Source organism: Manduca sexta, chromosome 23 (assembly GCF_014839805.1).
Source record: "Manduca sexta isolate Smith_Timp_Sample1 chromosome 23, JHU_Msex_v1.0, whole genome shotgun sequence".
Lineage (NCBI taxonomy): Eukaryota > Metazoa > Arthropoda > Insecta > Lepidoptera > Sphingidae > Manduca > Manduca sexta.
The window spans coordinates 3156478-3174484 of record NC_051137.1 but is presented as its reverse complement, the minus strand read 5'-3'; the positions used below and the strand labels follow the sequence as shown (position 1 = coordinate 3174484).

The 18007-nt window shown below is 36.4% G+C and overlaps 4 protein-coding genes across 4 annotated transcripts; 3 read left to right on the top strand and 1 right to left on the bottom strand.

Annotated features, from left to right (window-relative positions):
* Positions 1-8494: 8494 nt before the first annotated feature.
* Positions 8495-10201, top strand: LOC115443497 (cuticle protein 7-like). Its single transcript, XM_030168939.2, has 2 exons — positions 8495-8624; positions 9451-10201. Exons 1-2 carry the CDS (start codon positions 8613-8615, stop codon positions 9910-9912), a joined length of 474 nt encoding a protein of 157 aa, XP_030024799.1. The 5' UTR covers positions 8495-8612; the 3' UTR covers positions 9913-10201.
* Positions 10202-11230: 1029 nt separating this feature from the next.
* Positions 11231-12111, top strand: LOC115443629 (larval/pupal rigid cuticle protein 66). The gene is made up of 2 exons (XM_030169107.2): positions 11231-11515; positions 11707-12111. Exons 1-2 carry the CDS (start codon positions 11504-11506, stop codon positions 12046-12048), a joined length of 354 nt encoding a protein of 117 aa, XP_030024967.2. The 5' UTR covers positions 11231-11503; the 3' UTR covers positions 12049-12111.
* Positions 12112-13183: 1072 nt separating this feature from the next.
* LOC115443725 (cuticle protein 18.6) lies at positions 13184-14501 on the top strand. Its single transcript, XM_030169257.2, has 2 exons — positions 13184-13285; positions 13764-14501. The coding sequence occupies exons 1-2, from the start codon at positions 13274-13276 to the stop codon at positions 14424-14426; spliced, it is 675 nt and encodes a 224-aa protein (XP_030025117.1). The 5' UTR covers positions 13184-13273; the 3' UTR covers positions 14427-14501.
* Positions 14502-16097: 1596 nt separating this feature from the next.
* On the bottom strand, positions 16098-17702 carry LOC115443206 (histidine-rich protein PFHRP-II-like). Its single transcript, XM_037441964.1, has 2 exons — positions 17618-17702; positions 16098-17454 (listed from the first exon to the last, which is right to left on the bottom strand). The coding sequence occupies exons 1-2, from the start codon at positions 17627-17629 to the stop codon at positions 16168-16170; spliced, it is 1299 nt and encodes a 432-aa protein (XP_037297861.1). The 5' UTR covers positions 17630-17702; the 3' UTR covers positions 16098-16167.
* Positions 17703-18007: the final 305 nt, after the last annotated feature.

Below are 18007 nucleotides of genomic sequence, written 5' to 3'. Positions count from 1 at the left end.
CTGATGAAGTACTGCACAAATGGAGACATTTAACGCATTGGAAACCTGCTCTATCCATCTTTTGGTGTTCAGTCTTCGAGGTTTCTTCCCTTCCAACTTTCCGATCATGAGCAGCTTTTCCAGGTTGTCTTGTTTGGCAATATGTCCAAAGTACTTTAAGGTTCGGTGATAACATGTCGCCGAAAGCCTTTGTCTCTGTTCGAAAGCCAGTTGTTTCAGAATGGACATGTTAGTTCGATGTGCAGTCCATTGTATTCTTAACATTTTGCACCACATTTCAAACATATCTATCTATATCTGCTGCTCTAACAGTCTATGATTCCCACCCGTATAAAAAAGCGGGAAAACCAATGTGTTATAAAATACATCTTCACTAAACCCCGCCCTACTCGACATATTATTTAAAATAGACGAAGTGATCATGTCTCTAAATAACTTATGATCAGATATGGTCCAATAAACATTTATAATACTAATATTTCAAGTGTAATTTATCAAACCACTCTTATTAACAAAAACTAACGATGTACTGGCGCAAAAGTGAACCCATTAAATTTAATTATTCTAAATGCCACTTGACTTATTTAAGACGGAAATAATGATAAAGTAAAAATATATCTTATCGAGTCATTACAGGTTCTTTGGTAGGGGTTTGAAGTCAGGACTTCATTTGTTTATATTAGGTCCTTACATACGAAATTAGTGTTTTATATGGGAAGAATACAAATTTTTTTTTTTGTAAAATAGAATTAATTAGTCAAATGTTGCATACATTGTTATCTAAGCACTTTTGCCATCACACAGGGAATTCATTGATCCCTTTACTAAAAAAACCATGATGTCGAGAATCAATCTACATACGTGAAGTAAAAACGTTGTACGACTCTTCAAAACGAGTTTCTTCTTCTAGTCGAACGGAGAAGTATGAAATTTGGCACATAAAAATTATGTTTAATTTATTTATATTGCTATACAATATGCATAACAAATACATTATATTAATAAAAAAATATAACACACGCTGCCACGCGTTCTCGTTTTACGGTTAATGTCTGTAGTCAAACTGAAAAGAGATTAATATTTTTCTTCGTAATCGTTTATGATAAGATACAGATTGGCACACAGATTTAAAATGATGAATAACATTAAGCTAAGTCTAGACATATTGAGAAAAAACTCGGCAAGCGACTGAATTAGCCTTTTTTATATTATTCACAACAGACTGGTTGTATACACCAGCTTCGAAGTTCAAAGCAAAGTATTTCCAACATACAGAGTCATTTTGATATTGCTTAAATGAAAGCACATACTCGTCTTTACCTTTGCTAACATTGGGCCAAAAATAATCCATGATTGACTAGTAATTTCACCAAAAATCCTAGTGTTAAACTCTGAATAAACATTTTTCTTTACCAATTATTTGGCTTTTGTATTTTATCGCCCTAATATTCGACGCTTAGCATTTACTCAAATCTCGTGAAACAGACCCTAAGAATATAAAAGAAACACTCATAACCACAACATAATAGCAACCACTCAACATTAATCCATATTTTTTACCCACTTCAGTTTAAATTAGCCTGACCTTTACGCAACTGCGGACGTAAATCTTATTGTTTGAACTTATTCTGCAAACTTGTCTGCATGGCCTTGGGTTTCATTAGGTCATGGCAGGTTGCTGCCAGTCGGTTACTTTTACATCCAGTTGGTGAGGTTTGTATGATTCCAATCAAGGACTAAGGTGACATATGAGTTATCCACTTGTAAAACTTGAGTCGTAGTTTTCTTACACGGCCGTGGCAAATTGAGCTTTCTACTACTAATGATTTATAAAATCCAGAGAGTAAGTTGACTGAGGATCATTATCTCTTCTCAGTCGCATTATGAAAAATTAGCTCGATCTCCGACAAATATATTATAAAGGAAAACATCATGAGGAAACCTGCATACCTTAAAAGTTCTCTATAGGAATTACGAGGGTGTGTGAAGTCTACCAATCCGCACTAGGCCAGCGTGGTGGAAGGCCTAATCCCTCTCAGAAGTAGAGGAGGCACGTGCCCAACAGTGGGACATTATATAATACAGGGTTGATATTATTATTATTATTATTCAATGTTACTTGAAACATTTTTTAGGATTTTAAACCTTATTCCAAGCATTATCGGACATATAAGCTATAGCCTAGATAAAGCCTACAGATTTACGGTCTACAATGCTCCCGGGTGCCCTCTCTCTAACAATTTATATAAGGGTTCTAACAATGACGGATACCCTCGCAGACTCGCTAAGGGAAATTTTATCCCGTACCCTTTTCAAGAGACTTAGGATAAATATCAAATTACTAATGTAACTTAGAAACATTTGTACGAAAACTCGACGTAATTTCTTTGGATTTAAAACGATTACCCTTTTAGTTCTTTCAAGTTACTTTGAAGACACTTATATTCGTATAAATAAATGAAATTCACCTTTGAGTAGTTTCTCAAATAGGTATTTTTTGTATTGAATTATTTAATAAACCAAGCTTAAGCTATCATTAATTTAAGAGCTCTCTCAACTGAGACGCAACTGCTAAACAAAACTTAGGTGTCAAAATCATATAATATGACTTAAGACTTAATTTGAGATGTTGTTGTTATCTATTTACTATATAGCGTGGACTTTAAGATGCTACCTGTAATTTATCAGCATCTCAGTTGATCACTTAAGAGCGAAATTGAGGTATATATATTAATATGACCCTTTACTGTTTACCCTTTATAATCATTGCTTTCCTAGTAAAATACGAAAAATCGATTAGAAGCCTGTAAATCTAAAAACATCGTCAAAATACCACAAAAATCAACACAATAATAAAATATCTCGAATGTGAATAAGATCGAGAGATCATCTTTTTTAATGACACAAAACGTGACATCCGATTTCATTACCAAAATATCATCAAGCCAAGGCTACGCTATAGTTTTATTAACTTTGATAGCCTATAAACAAAGACAAGACACGACCTTGCCGCACGACTCTCTCATTTAAGTACAGTTGGCATCAAAAGTATATAACTAGGAGTATTTTATATTTTGTCAATTTCTTGTTTGTAATTTTAAATATGATTTATAATGAGTTGATAACGGTGAAATTAACTTTTAGGGCTTTCCCTTTTTTTTTCATGCTATTAGATCGACTTTTGCCTATCTTTAATAAGCTAAATTTTTTAGCAACTTCAAAAAAAAGGTAGCAAACAAAAATTAGTTTTCTGACGACTACCACAGATTAAAAATGTTGGAATAGGTCATTATTTTATTAAGAGTGCGATATATTTTATTGTTTAAAATTATTTTATGTATTTGTACTGATAAATACTTATGTCCGATTTTGATGATAAGTCAATTATGTTAAGTACGCACTTCTGCTCATACTTTTACAATTCAAACACACACGTAAACTCAACATCCGTATAAATGATTTAATATCAGCATAAACTAAATCATTTGAAGCATTTATCTGCCTCTCGTAGCCGCGTCTGGCCAGCCGGTTGTTATCCGCATTCCAGTCAAAAACGCTGACTCACGCGCAACCTCACAATGTCGTTGCATTTGATCTTGTCACTCAGTCGTGCGCACACTCGCGCTCACGTGGTTCATGTAGTAAAAACGCCATAGTAAATCAACTTTGCCACCGATCATTACCAATTTATGCTTCAATAAGCCGATCACACAATACCTGATCACCGACATCATTTATAGGCTTAACATAGCCTTGACTGTCAACTGATAAATAGCTGCCGGCAGCCCTTTGAGAGCGACTTTAATAGCCATGGTATAAAGTTCAGTTTTATTCAGCAATTTTTGACAGCCCGGATAATTGGTGTGTCGAGGAAAAGCCTGGATATATCAAAATGACAGACAAATCGCAGCAGACATCTCAATTTCACTTATTTGTATGGATTAACTCGTCAAATTTTATTTGGATTAGATTACATTCCCTCGACGAAAACCTAAGTTACTTAACTCAAGTGCTCTACTTTCGATAAAAGCCTTGTCTCATTAAAGGATTACCTATCCTTAGACTAAATTGGAAAAAGGTCAATGTATTAGACACTTTATATATCAAGAAGCAAATCTAGATCTTCCAATGTAAATAACATTGGAATAAAATCATTTATTAATTTTGTAAATATTACTTCAATTATTACCATACAAAAAGTCTAACAAAGAATCATCACTCAAGTGATTTATCACACGAAGTGTACTTCGGTCTCAATAAATGCTCATAACATTATAATAGACCTCCTTATAAGTATAACTTATACTTGATATTTTGTTAGGTCTCATCTCATCAGTTTTGCGTACGCTGTATGCGATACGCTATATCGTACATCCATCTCTGAGAATAATCAAATTATTTATTTGTCATATATAAATGCATATCGGCGGATTTAATGCTAAAGGCAATCTCCCTCAGTCAACGTTAGGGTGGTACAGAGATAAATAAGATAAACTGATATTTAAAGATACAAAGAAACTTACACAACAGGAAAAAGGGTTCTGAATTAAAGATACCTACGTATATTACACACAAAAATAAAAGAAGTAATTAAATAAATATATGTACATAACTCTTTGAGTTTACAATATATTTATATGACTTTTGCTTCACCAACAAAAGCTACATTACTCTCCTTTCTCGTTACGTATTTATCAAAACAATAACAAACAATAAAATTACTTGCAGCTACAACTTTTGTTCGCACCTATACTACTAAAAAAATTCAACTACAATGAAGATGTTACGTTCATTCACTCATGCGCGTGAGTCAACGACCGATGATGATACCGTTCAGTATGATAATTCCGCACGAATAAATTATACCACGAGACGTTTCTTACGTAATTCCTATGTTATTGTGGAAACAAATAGTATACTTTGAATAATTTGTTTGTGCTAGCGGTTACTTTTACCGTTTATGTTATTGTTGCATTGATACGTAGGTAAAGCTTTGTAAGTTGCTTTCTAGTGTGAATTCTTCTTCGTAGTCGAGCATTTTTGACAAAATGGCTGTCGCGATGGTGATTTTTTTTATTGCTTTGAATGATGAGACGAGCTTGCTGTTCGCCTGATGTTAAGTGATAATACCGCTCATAAACAGTAGTTACAACAGCCAACACCTTGAATTACAAAGTATTGTTTGGTATTCCACTGCACTCGCTATTCTGAGTCATGAGATCTTAAGTCTTATTTTGACCAATAGTTACACTGGCTACAATGTCCTTCAAACTGGAACACAACAGTGTCTACGCACTGCTGCATGGCGGCAGAAGTAGACATTGCGGTGTTCTACCCAGACGGACTCTCACATAATATGAGAGACCTACCAACAGTAGATGTGAACATGGAAAGTTGACATTGTCAGTCTTCTCGGTGATGTTCGCTAGTCAGCTATTGTTTCTCCATTTTTGTCAGTTAGAAGCATTGCGTGTATGCTATGTCATGAAGGACTGTGTCGCCGATTTGATCAAATCAGTCCAGCGAATGAGGCATTGCCTCAATTCCTTTTACTTCTATCTGTCCTGTAGTGTGAACTAGTCACACAGTATCCTTTAGATGACATTCCAATGATGCGTGCTAGTGGTAGGATATACTTTATATCCGCCTGGATAGCGACCACCATACACAAGGTGTTAAATCCCGCCATAGTGGCCCACGTAAGTGTGTCTCTGAAACAACTTTTTTGCGTAGATCGGACCACCAACAGCTAAAAATTTAAAAGTTGTATAATTGTAAAATGTAGCTAGATATTGTAACTTTGACTTTGCGCATGAACATCACCTCAGTCCAGAGAAGACAAAAAAGTCTTCAAAACGAAAATTATAATATTTAAACCGCGATAAAATCCGAAAAATAGTTTAATTTTAATGTCTAACATTCGCGTACACATAAGAAATCTTTGCTTAAAGAATAGTAGGTAATATTATCACAGATTGTATCGCGTGAAGTAACAGAATACTAGTCTGTATACAAAGTGAAGGTCACTCAAATGACTTTTTTGCACAATTATGATCAATAACAACTGCGGATTTTATTACTACATCAGACAATACAAGCATTAAATAATTATACCTATTTTGCTCGCGTACATATTTCATTGCGTAATTATCGTTTTCTTTAATTTTATACTCAGAAAATCAATGAAGGACTTATTAAAATCGATCTTAATATATCATAGCCAATATTTGTATAAATATAAAGAGATAAAAAATTAAAAAGCATGTTTTGTCTTTTGGTTTCGTAAAAAGAATTATTATATAAATTGAAGCAAAACCTTTAACTACAAAAACCGCAGACATGTATTATTTTATTTATATAAAAATCGTTATACATAATTTTTTAATCATTCGGTAAAATAAAAGCTATAATTACTCAAATGACAAATACAACCGGTGTGAATGACATTTGATATAAAACAACGATAAAAACTATGACATTGGATTAAAAATGTTCAAATCGAGTAAATCAAGGTAAAACTTAATTGTAATCTGGTTCCTGAGGAACGAGATTCATTCCAATTACCTGTCAATCGTCTAATCTCATTGTCCGATTTAAATTCTGATTGGAATTGTGGTGTGCAATTTTGTACTTCAGCTTGGAGATTCATTTTAAAAATGGACGATTGCATACTCTTCAATTAAAGTAATGCTAGATTTAAGTCGCCATGTTACTATCCTTGTAGCCTACGACGCATCATCAGCTAAGAGAACTCGGAATGTGACGCAAAATAGAAATATCTGAATAAACTGCACGTTATATTTTAACATAATAATCATTCAAAACTCTACGCAAGTTCAATCAGTTATTCGTAAATAAAACTAAAACTATCAGAAACGAATATATACGGCTTTCCATTTGCGAACGATTAACTACCTTTTTTAACTTTGACAGCATAAAAATTACGATAGCTACAATGTAATTTCATGTTGAGATTTCGGCGTGCCCTCGAGTGCAGTTCATTGCCACGGTCGGTCATTATGCCTCGGATGTGCATCATCGTTAAGTATTGCGTAAAAAGTAACGTGAACATTTTGGGCACACTGCGTACACGACACGGAACGCTGCTTTATTTTTGTGGTATATTACATACATACATAGTATCACGCCTCTATCTCATAGAGGTAGACAGACTATCACATCATGACACGGGATATGTATTTCGAAAAATGGGTGCATCAGATGCCTCTGCCTACCCTTTCGCGGATTAAGGTGTGAGTGTGTGTATGATAAGAATTATAATATAAAAAATATATTATATGATTTTGTGGACAAATAGCTACATTATGAAGGATTAACAAACTTAGAAACTTGATCATATGTTTTATATCAAATCATTACTATTATATTCACGTAATTACTTTTCAAATAGACATAAATTTGCTTATTATACAAGCTTTTTATTTTACTTACAACGCATATTTATATATATTATAGCTATTGCATTGCATCTAATAATAGATCTATAATATGTTTCAAAATAGCGGCTATAGCCTAGTTGGTTGTGGAACGGTCTGCCGAGACGAATGTCCGCAGGTTCAAATTCCAAGGGCACACACCTCTGATTTTTCTAAAAAATTATGTGTGTATTCTTTGTGAATTATCGCTTGCTTTAACGGTGAAGGAAAACATCGTGAGGAAACCTGCATACCTGAGAAGTCCTCTATAGGAATTTCGAGGGTGTGTGAAGTCTACCAACCCGCACTAAGCCAGCGTGGTGGACTAAGGCCTAATCCCTCTCAGTAGTAGAGGAGGCCCGTGCTCAGCAGTGGGCAAGTATATTATAATACAGGGCTGATATATATTATTATTATATGTTTCAAAATATAGTATCAGACAATTAAAAACATCGCGCTGTTGCATGCCGTGGCGTGTATAAAATCTACAATGTTTATATTTAAACGAATATTGTACCTTCATGCGTAATATTTAAATAACAAGTAATTACAACGAAACGGTTTTATTTGAGGTCCAGTTATTTTTAACTACGTGTTAGAAAGTAATGGGCGTCTGACGTTGACTCGTAAAAATATAAGCCTGTCAATGCAAAACAAGTTTTTAATTTTATTGTTTGGTTTTATTTTGAGATTATTTTTATGCTGGGGCCTGCTTTTCTTGATCAGGTGATTAACGTGTAGGTCATTTGATGTGTTTTTGTTTTTATAGAATAAGGGACCTCCGGAGGTATTTATTATACCTTTTTTTTTTATTGTTACAATAAAGAATGTTTTGAACTCTTTTACCATGAACATATTCACCTTTGGCTCATAAAGTTTATATTACGTTGCACAATATTGCCTAGTTGTTAACCATAAATTCCAATAAAAATCCACAATATCATGTTTTGAATTGAAAAAAATCAAATATACAATTCTATAGATATTTATTTGCATTGTAATAAGCACCTGATGAAAGGTATAACATCTAACGCTCCAATTCTTGCAGCTACTCGATACGTATTGCACACGAGGGATCAATTTTCATTTCATTGTATATAAATTGAGATAAATCCGAGTCCAAATCATAATCCAAGCAGACGCTTTAGTGCAAATACCAATCAACCAACAATCATCATGATGCAGAAGGTGAGACAAACATTTATTAATTCATAGTGTTTGAGTATTCCTGAGGTTTAATAATATTTATTAAGTTAAAAGTAAATTAAAAGTTGGGTCTCCCGTTTAGTACATAAATATAATGGAAGCTGAGACCAATATTAATTATTTATACTATTCAAGACATTGAGAATTTGATTGGTACAATGATATTTTTGAAATTAAAATTTAATTCCAAATTAGGTCTCCTACTTATTACATAATTTAGAAGGTTAAAAAAAATGTAAACCTATTCAACTCTAGAGCTCTGAGTATACTGTACAATTTTGAGTATGATTAGGTAGTTCTTAAGAAACTACGGGTCTTGTCATGCAATCGCCATCTTTTCTTGCAATTCCTGAAGTTTATGGTTAAAACAGGAAGATATGATTTGTTTTATTACTAAGTATCGCTTTAAACGTTGTCTTTGTAGCCTAGAAAACTGAATATAGCACTAATTATCTGAGCTCAAGTAATTGCAAAGATTATATGCTAATATTATTTATTTACCAAAATTCAACAGCTTATTCAATGTTTGCTAAATGTCGCTATCGTTCAAATTATAGTATTTTACCTAATCATTTTGTTTAGTAACGATCCCTGAATTTCCACTTTTATTACCTCCTACATGTTAACCACTTAATCTTTTATGGTTCTGTATAACCAGACACCATAATAATATAACTATATCTATTTATTATACAATTTTCACGATAATACAAATTCAATGTGCTACTATTTTCTTATCGAGAAGGCCAAACTAATTTACCGCATATTAATTTTACATAATCATAAAATTTGCAATTTTATTTCCCAGCTCGCCATTTTGTCCGGCCTAGTGCTGTCAGCCACTTGCATGGTCCTGCATCAGCAGCCTATTCCCCTGTTAGTTGGAATTCAGCCTGACAATGCCAACTATAACTTCGCGTACCAAGTAAATGACGCTCACACTGGAGATATCAAGAGCCAACACGAGACCAGGAGAGGCGATACTGTCTCAGGACAGTATACCTTAGTACAGCCTGATGGCGTCAGAAGAACAGTTGATTATAGAGCTGATGACCATAGCGGCTTCACAGCTACCGTCAGCAATGATGGAAGACCAGTCCAGGGCGTTGCTACACAAGTCAGTCATGACGCGCCCGTCGCCAATGGTGGCCTTGCTTACCAGTCATGGCCTGCTCCAGCACCAAGCGCTGCTCCTGCTCCCGCTGTAGCTGTATCTAGGACATCGATAGTCCACACGGTCGCAAGCCACGGACACAATGCATGGCTGTGAATGTAGTGTGAGCCGAAGCAACAACACTAAAACACTTGGCAAGGGAAAATGGACGTTGGATAAAAATCTAGTTTGCATTTATATTTTAAGTTGTATCTCTATGAATGTCTTGATGACTAAGTGAATGATAATAACACGTAATTGGAGACCGGACACGGATAACCTTGCGTACGTAAAGGAAATTGGCTTAGTTATTTGCTGAGGCGATTTACGATATATTTTTTTCTTTATTTGCAATATTTGTATGTAATATATAATTATGTGTACGAAATAAATCAAAGCAATCTAATTTCGTTTTTCATTACAAATCTGAATTGGTTTATAATTGATTTAATTAGTTGGGATAATTTTGTTTGGTTTGACAATGAAGTGGGTAAAAGTAACAACCTTCTTGGTAACATGAATAAACCGAAGGTTGCTATCGAGTGGTTATAATTAATTTGGATAATATGTACTGACGGAAATATCATACAATAAAACAACAACAAAAATAATACTGCCACAAATAAACTTCGATTAATTAAAGTGCTGCTATATTGTTGCATAAAAAATTGTAGCGGATCACCTCAGAGGCAAAAAGTGTATCCGTACTCGAAGCAAACCGGTATATACTATAGCAATTACTGAGATATATATTATTCCAATTATGAAGGACATTCTCAGCGTTAAGGAAAATAATCTGGAGCAATCAAATGTCATATCTTGGAATTGTCGAAAGGAAAATGTTGACAGTTACTCTTTACTCTCGATTTCATTTGTGAATATAAGACGCATGCAAATTAACATTATGAATACTTAATGCTTTAATTATTATGCTATAGTTAAACACAGGAGGCATGTAAGTTTAATATCATATGTAAAATTAATTTCAAATTAATAAATTTCAAAGCCTTTACCTATTATAACTTTATATCTAACTAGGTGCTTCCCGCGGGTTCGCCCGTGTGGTAAGCCCTTCCCGCTACAAACGTTCCTAAAACACTGTCGCGATTTATAGCACAACCTATAAAATTCCATTATTTACCATTGGAGAATATTAACAGGTTAAAATATATTTATTAATCCAGGACATATTCTATCCACATGTCTAATTTCATCCAATTCCATTCAACTGTTTCTGTATTTGACTTCTAAAAAACATCGAAACATTTTCACAAATTCTCGCATTAATATATAAGATAAGATTTACATTAAAATTGATTTTAACCATACAAAAATAATTTCTGATTTAAATATCATTATTAAAACACGGACGCGGTTACGTTCCAATTGTCTGCAGCATACAGGCAGGTAATTAAACTGTCGAATGTATTTATACCAGATGCAGGCTTTGTTCAGGAAAACCATGTTAACACAATAAGAGGCTCATTTAAACAAGACGATATAAACTAGTTCATAAATAAACTATCTGAGACCTTTAGCAAGGGCGATACCCTACACGAACTTGACTTTTAGACATTTCCTGAATTTCTTGCAAAAAGAACTAGTAAACAGAACTGGAACAGTTTATCGGTATAAAAAGAGGGTCAGGTTTGGAGGATGGTATCAGATTCACAGGAATCCTCGACGTAGTCACAACAGCACTGTCAACATGGTTGCGAAGGTAAACCTATTTAACTTATCTATTCATTGTTTAAGAATCCTGTCAACTGACGCTAAGCATAGACGTTTTCTTTACAATTACGTTACCATTCAAACTAAACAATATACGAATACACCACAAATTAACTCTTGACCTGCTTAGAATATCTAATGACCTTATCTTAAACGTAACTATTTCTTCTCGTGTTCCAGTTCGTCGTCGTCCTTGCCTTGGTGGCTGCCGTCAACGCTGGAGACTTCTCCAGCTTCGCCTACAGCGTAGCAGATCCTTACACTGGCGATTTCAAGAACCAGATCGAGAGCCGTCTCGGAGACAACGTCCAGGGACAGTACTCACTCTTGGAGTCCGATGGTACCCGCAGGACCGTTGACTACGCTGCCGGTGCTGAGGGCTTCAACGCGGTTGTGAGGAAGGACCCTGCCCTGATCGCCGCTGCACCCATTATCACAACCCCTTATGCCTATCCCATCGGCCTGAAGAACATTGCCCGGTTCGCATACGCCGCTCCCTTCCCCTATGCCCGCTACTTCTAAACCAACGTCTACATTTGTTTGTAAATATTGGAATTGTAAATAAATTGTTGCTTTACTGACATCCATAAATATTTTCTCTATTTTAAGATTTAAAAGAATCTGGTGGTAGTTCTCTCATGTAAGAGAGTCTACCTGGGTAAGTACCACCGCAATATCTATTTCTGCCGCTAAGCAGCAATGTGTAGTCATTGTTGTGTTCCGGTTTGAAGAACATATTAGCCAGTGTAACTACTGGACATAATAAGACTTAACATTTAATGTATCAGGATGGCAAGTGCAGTGCTATTATTTATAGGCGGTCGTGTCGCTTACCAAAATTCATTCAAACAAAAAACAAAATCATTATCTAGTGAGTATTTGGGCGCAATTTACGAAAGTGTAGGCACTAAGCAGAGTTACAAATCGCACAATAATATACAGACCCTATATACCTATCTAATGATATGATTGAAACGAGCTTTTTGCTATACTGTGAATACTATTTACATGGGGATTGAATCCCGATCTCAGGCTTATTACACTACAATCTATTTAGCCCTAAACAACAATTTCAAAGCACGTAGTTTCTTAACTACACATATTTTATGCAAATACTCATTTTGTAAATAGTAACAATGCTAAGTATTTTTTTAAAGTTGTGTTAAGCAACCATCATTATGTTCAAACAATTAACAACATACATCTTGCAACAATTGCATCTCAAGGTTTATGTCGATTTCGTGAAAACTAAATGTGTAATGTTTCCTTAATTTTATCAGCTCTGCCCCTCATTACATCTTGGTTTAGTGCCAGCGTTTAGTCTAAAACGATAAGGTATTTGATTCGATGTCCTTGGCAATGAAAGTTTAGTAACGGCTTTCTAATTACCTCGATAAATAGTTCTACCTATAACTTCTACAATTACAATAAATCTGATTAATGGATTGTTCAATTTGGATCTTAGATCATCTTCAGGCGATGTTTGTAGTGTTAGCATCGTCTATATCTAAGGACCTAGAGGATAAAGATTTTACGTTTGCCGACCCATGTGTATCCCGTGCGTAGTTCCGCATAACTATACAAAATTGAACTGTTAAAAAAATCTGTTGGTCAGACTGACCTAGAGCGGTGAACATGTCTTTTACTTCCTATTATTAGTACGAAATGACTGTGCGGTACCATATAAAAGCCCAGTGTTGGCCAGCATTTATCATTCACAGTTCATTGTGCAACTAACAAACATAAAATGGCAGCTAAGGTAGTTATAACTTTGTGATTTACCGTGGCAGTGAAGTGACTTTACTCGGCAGTAGTTAATTTTGTATAATTAGTTTCATTGGTCCTTAAATAATATTAAATTTTATGATATAGTTAGTGCTTAACATCGGATAGCTTATTTAATTAACAAGATTAATAATTCAGTTTTTAATATTTTTATGTATACTTATTTTTTTTTATTAATAAAAGTGCTGTATCATTTGATACCAATATCTATAATATAAAAAGTGATCATAAGAATAGTATAACACGTTAATATTTCTCATAATTATTTTTCGATTTGTGTCGAAACAACGCTTGGCATTGACTTATAATAAATTTAAGTTATCTTTTTGACACTGTTGATTAAATTCATCTATTTTTTAACATAATTTCATACTTATAAAATATTATGTTAAAATCCATTAAAAAGATATACTCGTATTCTGAAAACTACTTAACAATTATTTTCTTTACAGTTCGTAGTACTCGCTTTCTTGGTCGCGGCTGCTCAAGCCAGCGGCATCCATGGAGACTACAGCAGCTTCTCCTACGGAGTCCACGACCCCCACACCGGTGACGTTAAGAGCCAGCACGAGACCCGCATCGGCGACAGCGTTGTAGGACAGTACTCGCTTTTGGACTCTGATGGTTCCAAGCGCACTGTCGACTACGCCGCTGACGGTCACTCTGGATTCAACGCCATCGTCCGCAAAGACCCCGCCCTGGTCGCCCACGCCGCCGTCGTCCCCGTCGCCCATAGCGCGGTTGTCGCTCCGGTCGCACACAGCGTTGTTGCCCCCGTCGCCCACAGCTCGGTCGTTTCCCACGGCTCTGTTGTTGCCCACGGTGGAGTAGCTCCCGTTGCTTACGCCGCTCACGGTGCCGTCGCCGCTCCTCTTGCCTATGGCGCTCACGGATACGCTCATGGTGCTGTCGCCGCTCCCCTCGCCTATGGCGCTCACGGATACGCTCATGGTGCCGTCGCTGCTCCCCTAGCCTATGGTGCTCATGGATACGCTCACGGTGCCGTCGCCGCCGCTCCCCTCGCCTACGCCAGCTATGCCGCTCCCCTGGCTCATGCTGCCTACGGAGCTCATGGTGTGTACGGTGGACACCTCGGATACTCCAAATACTACTAGATAATAAATTATAAAGAAATTCTGCTAAACGATGAAATGAACTGTGATTAAATAAAATTGTATTTACGAAACTAATATTATGCTTTTATTTTAAACTTACGTCGTTCCAACAAACTAGAATGGTTATAAAATACTCCTAACAGTAACTAGCAAAAGCAAACGAAATAAATTCTATAATAAATATTATAATTAAATGGAGAGTTAAATTTGTTACTTTAAATGGGCATTGTAATGATAAAACCATCTTTAATTCACCATAACTTAGAGAATACACTAAATCAATCAAACAAATTCAATATTTGGCTATACATTTGATGTTTAAAATTATCATACAACGTTAGCAACTAATGTCTTAATTTTCTTATTATAGAAGTAGCTAGTTAAATTTTTTAACTTTGCATTATATTATTATTAAAACCGCATACCATTTTTGCAAAGCAAGAACTAATCGTGGTAAGTTAAACACTTTAAATTTAGTTAAAAATTCATTACCTACTTTTTTACTCGAGTAAGTCCCTGATGGCAAACTTAGCTCAGAAAATGCTGTCTAGACTGAAATAATGGTGTTTAACTACGGTCCAACAAATAAGTGAATGTTATAAGCTTTTAATTGTATCAAGTCACGGTTGAACAAATTTGTAACATGCACAAAAAATATTAGCAACCTACGCGAGACAAACTTGAAGCATTTGAAAAACAAAGACATTAAACTATATAGTTACTTATAGACCAGATATCGGGACCAAACTCCAAAAGTTAGTTATTATCTATTAATAATAAATCATTTGATATGTCCGTGTGACAATATTTCATACTTAGATATTAATACAAATAAAACATATTTACAAAAAAATATGCTTAAATGAGTATTAAAAACGTGCAAATCACGATGCGGAAAAAATATGAAGTTTTTTATTGGTGTCTATTTCACGGTGGATTGAGTAACCGTCGCATGAGCGCAAAATTTTGCATGGAAATCTTCCTAATGTACCATCTATAAATTATAATGTGAATTTTATATTATATAAAAAAAAAACGATGTAATAGTTACTACTTTTTTGAGTACACAGTGTAGTAAAATTGTATTGCACACCGGTACCTATCCCGGTAGAATGTATTGAAACATTTTGTTGCACGTTACATTTAGCAATAAAACATTTGTATTTGTATAAAAATGGTCAACTCTTTGTTGAAAAACAATGAGCATCTGAATAGTGTATTAAATTAATTAAAACTTATACGAAATGTATGTGAATAAGATTAGTAGATAATTCATGTGCTCTATTTCAATGATATCTATACCTTTGACAAAAATATAAAGAACACCACTAGGTTAACTCCCACGGTATCATAGAATGCTATTTACACATATTTCGTGAAATAATTACAACATTTTCGTAATTCGTTGATCTCATAATTAATTGCGCCTTTGTTTAATGTCTCCTCAGATAATATCTTAATTATCATTTAAAATTCAGTGTTGAAACACGGTTAGTTGGTCTCAATTGCAATAACACCATTTTAGGCATTTTTTTTAAACTTGTAAATTTAGTAGACGTATGATACAACAGGGACCAAAATGTGTTAAATTAATAACTACATGAATTTTAATTATATAAAATTTATGAAAGAATATATACATATCTAAGGTTTTGAAATAAAAATAATATGTTCAATAGAATCAGTTTATTTTACTATACTTTGCAACTATCACAGGTCAGTCAAATGAATAACGTTACATCTACCAGCCCAACTGTGAGCCGTATCCGAGACCGCGAGCGCCGTAGGCACCGACACCAGCGTGGGCGAGAGGCGCTCCGTTAGCCCAAGGGTTGGCGTGACCTAGACCAGCTCCGGCGAGAGGAGCAGCGTTAGCCCAGGGGTTAGCGTGTGCACCGGCTAAAGGAGCTGCAGCCAAGTGAGCGCCAGCCAGGCCAGCTCCGTGGGCGCCGTAACCATGACCGTACGCGCCGTATCCTCCGTAGGCTCCAGCGTAGGGGCGGGAGTCGGGACCGTTGTGCACGATGCGGTGGGAGTAGGAGGAGACAACGGGAGCACCATGACCAGCAGCACCGTGAGAGCCAGTCAAGGGATTGCCGTAACCGCCATAAAGACCAGCATGGCCAGCTTGGCCGTAGAGACCTCCCTGACCGTAGAGACCAGCTTGACCATAGACACCAGCAGCTTTACCATATGCCAGAGGGTTGGCAAGCGCACCGTGAGCCAAGGGACCAGCAGCAGCAACAGGTCCACCATGAGCAAGAGGTCCAGCATGGGCAAGAGGGCCAGCATGGCTGAGAGGTCCAGCATGAGCATGGGCCAATTTCGCAGCGTGGCTCACGGAAGCAGCTTGCGCGGCATGTTGCGCGGCAGCGGCTTGCGCGGCATGTTGCGCGGCAGCGGCTAGCGCAGCATGTTGCGTGGCAGCAGCATGTGCGGCGTGCTGCGCGGCGTGTTGCGCAGCAGCGGCTTGAGCGGCATGTTGCGTGGCAGCAGCATGTGCGGCGTGCTGCGCGGCGTGTTGCGCAGCAGCGACTTGCGCGGCATGTTGCGTGGCAGCGGCTTGCGCGGCATGTTGCGTGGCAGCAGCATGTGTGGCGTGTTGTGCGGCAGCGGCTTGCGCGGCATGAGCAGCACCAGGTGCAACAGCGGGATGAGCCAAAGGACCAGCATGTCCCAAATGTCCAGATAGAGGAGATCCAAGAGCCAAATGACCAGCTATGGGTGCGCCATGTCCTAAAGCACCGGCGTGTCCTAGAGGGCCCCCGATGACACCAGCGCCTAAAGCTCCAACTGGTTCCTTATGCACAACAGCCTTGAATCCGGTGGCGTCATTAGCAGAATAGTGGACTACGCGCTTAGTGCCGTCGGATTCAAGCAGCGAATACTGTCCCACGACGTTGCCTCCGACGCGTTTCTCATGCTGGTCCTTGATATCACCGGTGTTGGGGTCAGAAACACCGTAGGAGAAGCTTGAGAAGCCACCGCTCGCGTGTGTAGATGCAACCAGCAACGCTAGTATGACGAACTGTTGAAAAAAAATACATGTTAAAGACTTTGGACTAGTATTTAAGATGAGTTACTGTATTTTATACTTTAAATTATCGTTTTTGAAGTTATTATTCCAATTTTACTTCAATTTATTATATTATTCTATCACAGAATTGTTGCTTTATTATAAACAAGATTACCTTAGCTGCCATGTTTGATAACTTGCTTTGTTCTGATGGAACCTGTGTTCGCAACTGACTGCCATCCGTTGAACTAACTCTATATTTATATTCACACGAAATCTTCAATTGTAGTTTTGGGGGTCAAAGTAGGAAATTGCTCGTCGGTATCTGACGAAACATATGCTTTCAGAGGTTAATTACGATCTGAAATGATTCATTATGTAAATTATAATTAACTGTAACTGCATTGCGAAGACGTCGATTCATATAATTTATGTGCTAATTCAATTAAATACACACTCGTTGAAAATAAGTTGCGAAAATGCTCTTCAATTATGAATGATAAATGAAATGTACATTTAATTTTACAAATTAATTCATGTATTTTTTGCTAAGTAGTATTCCCAT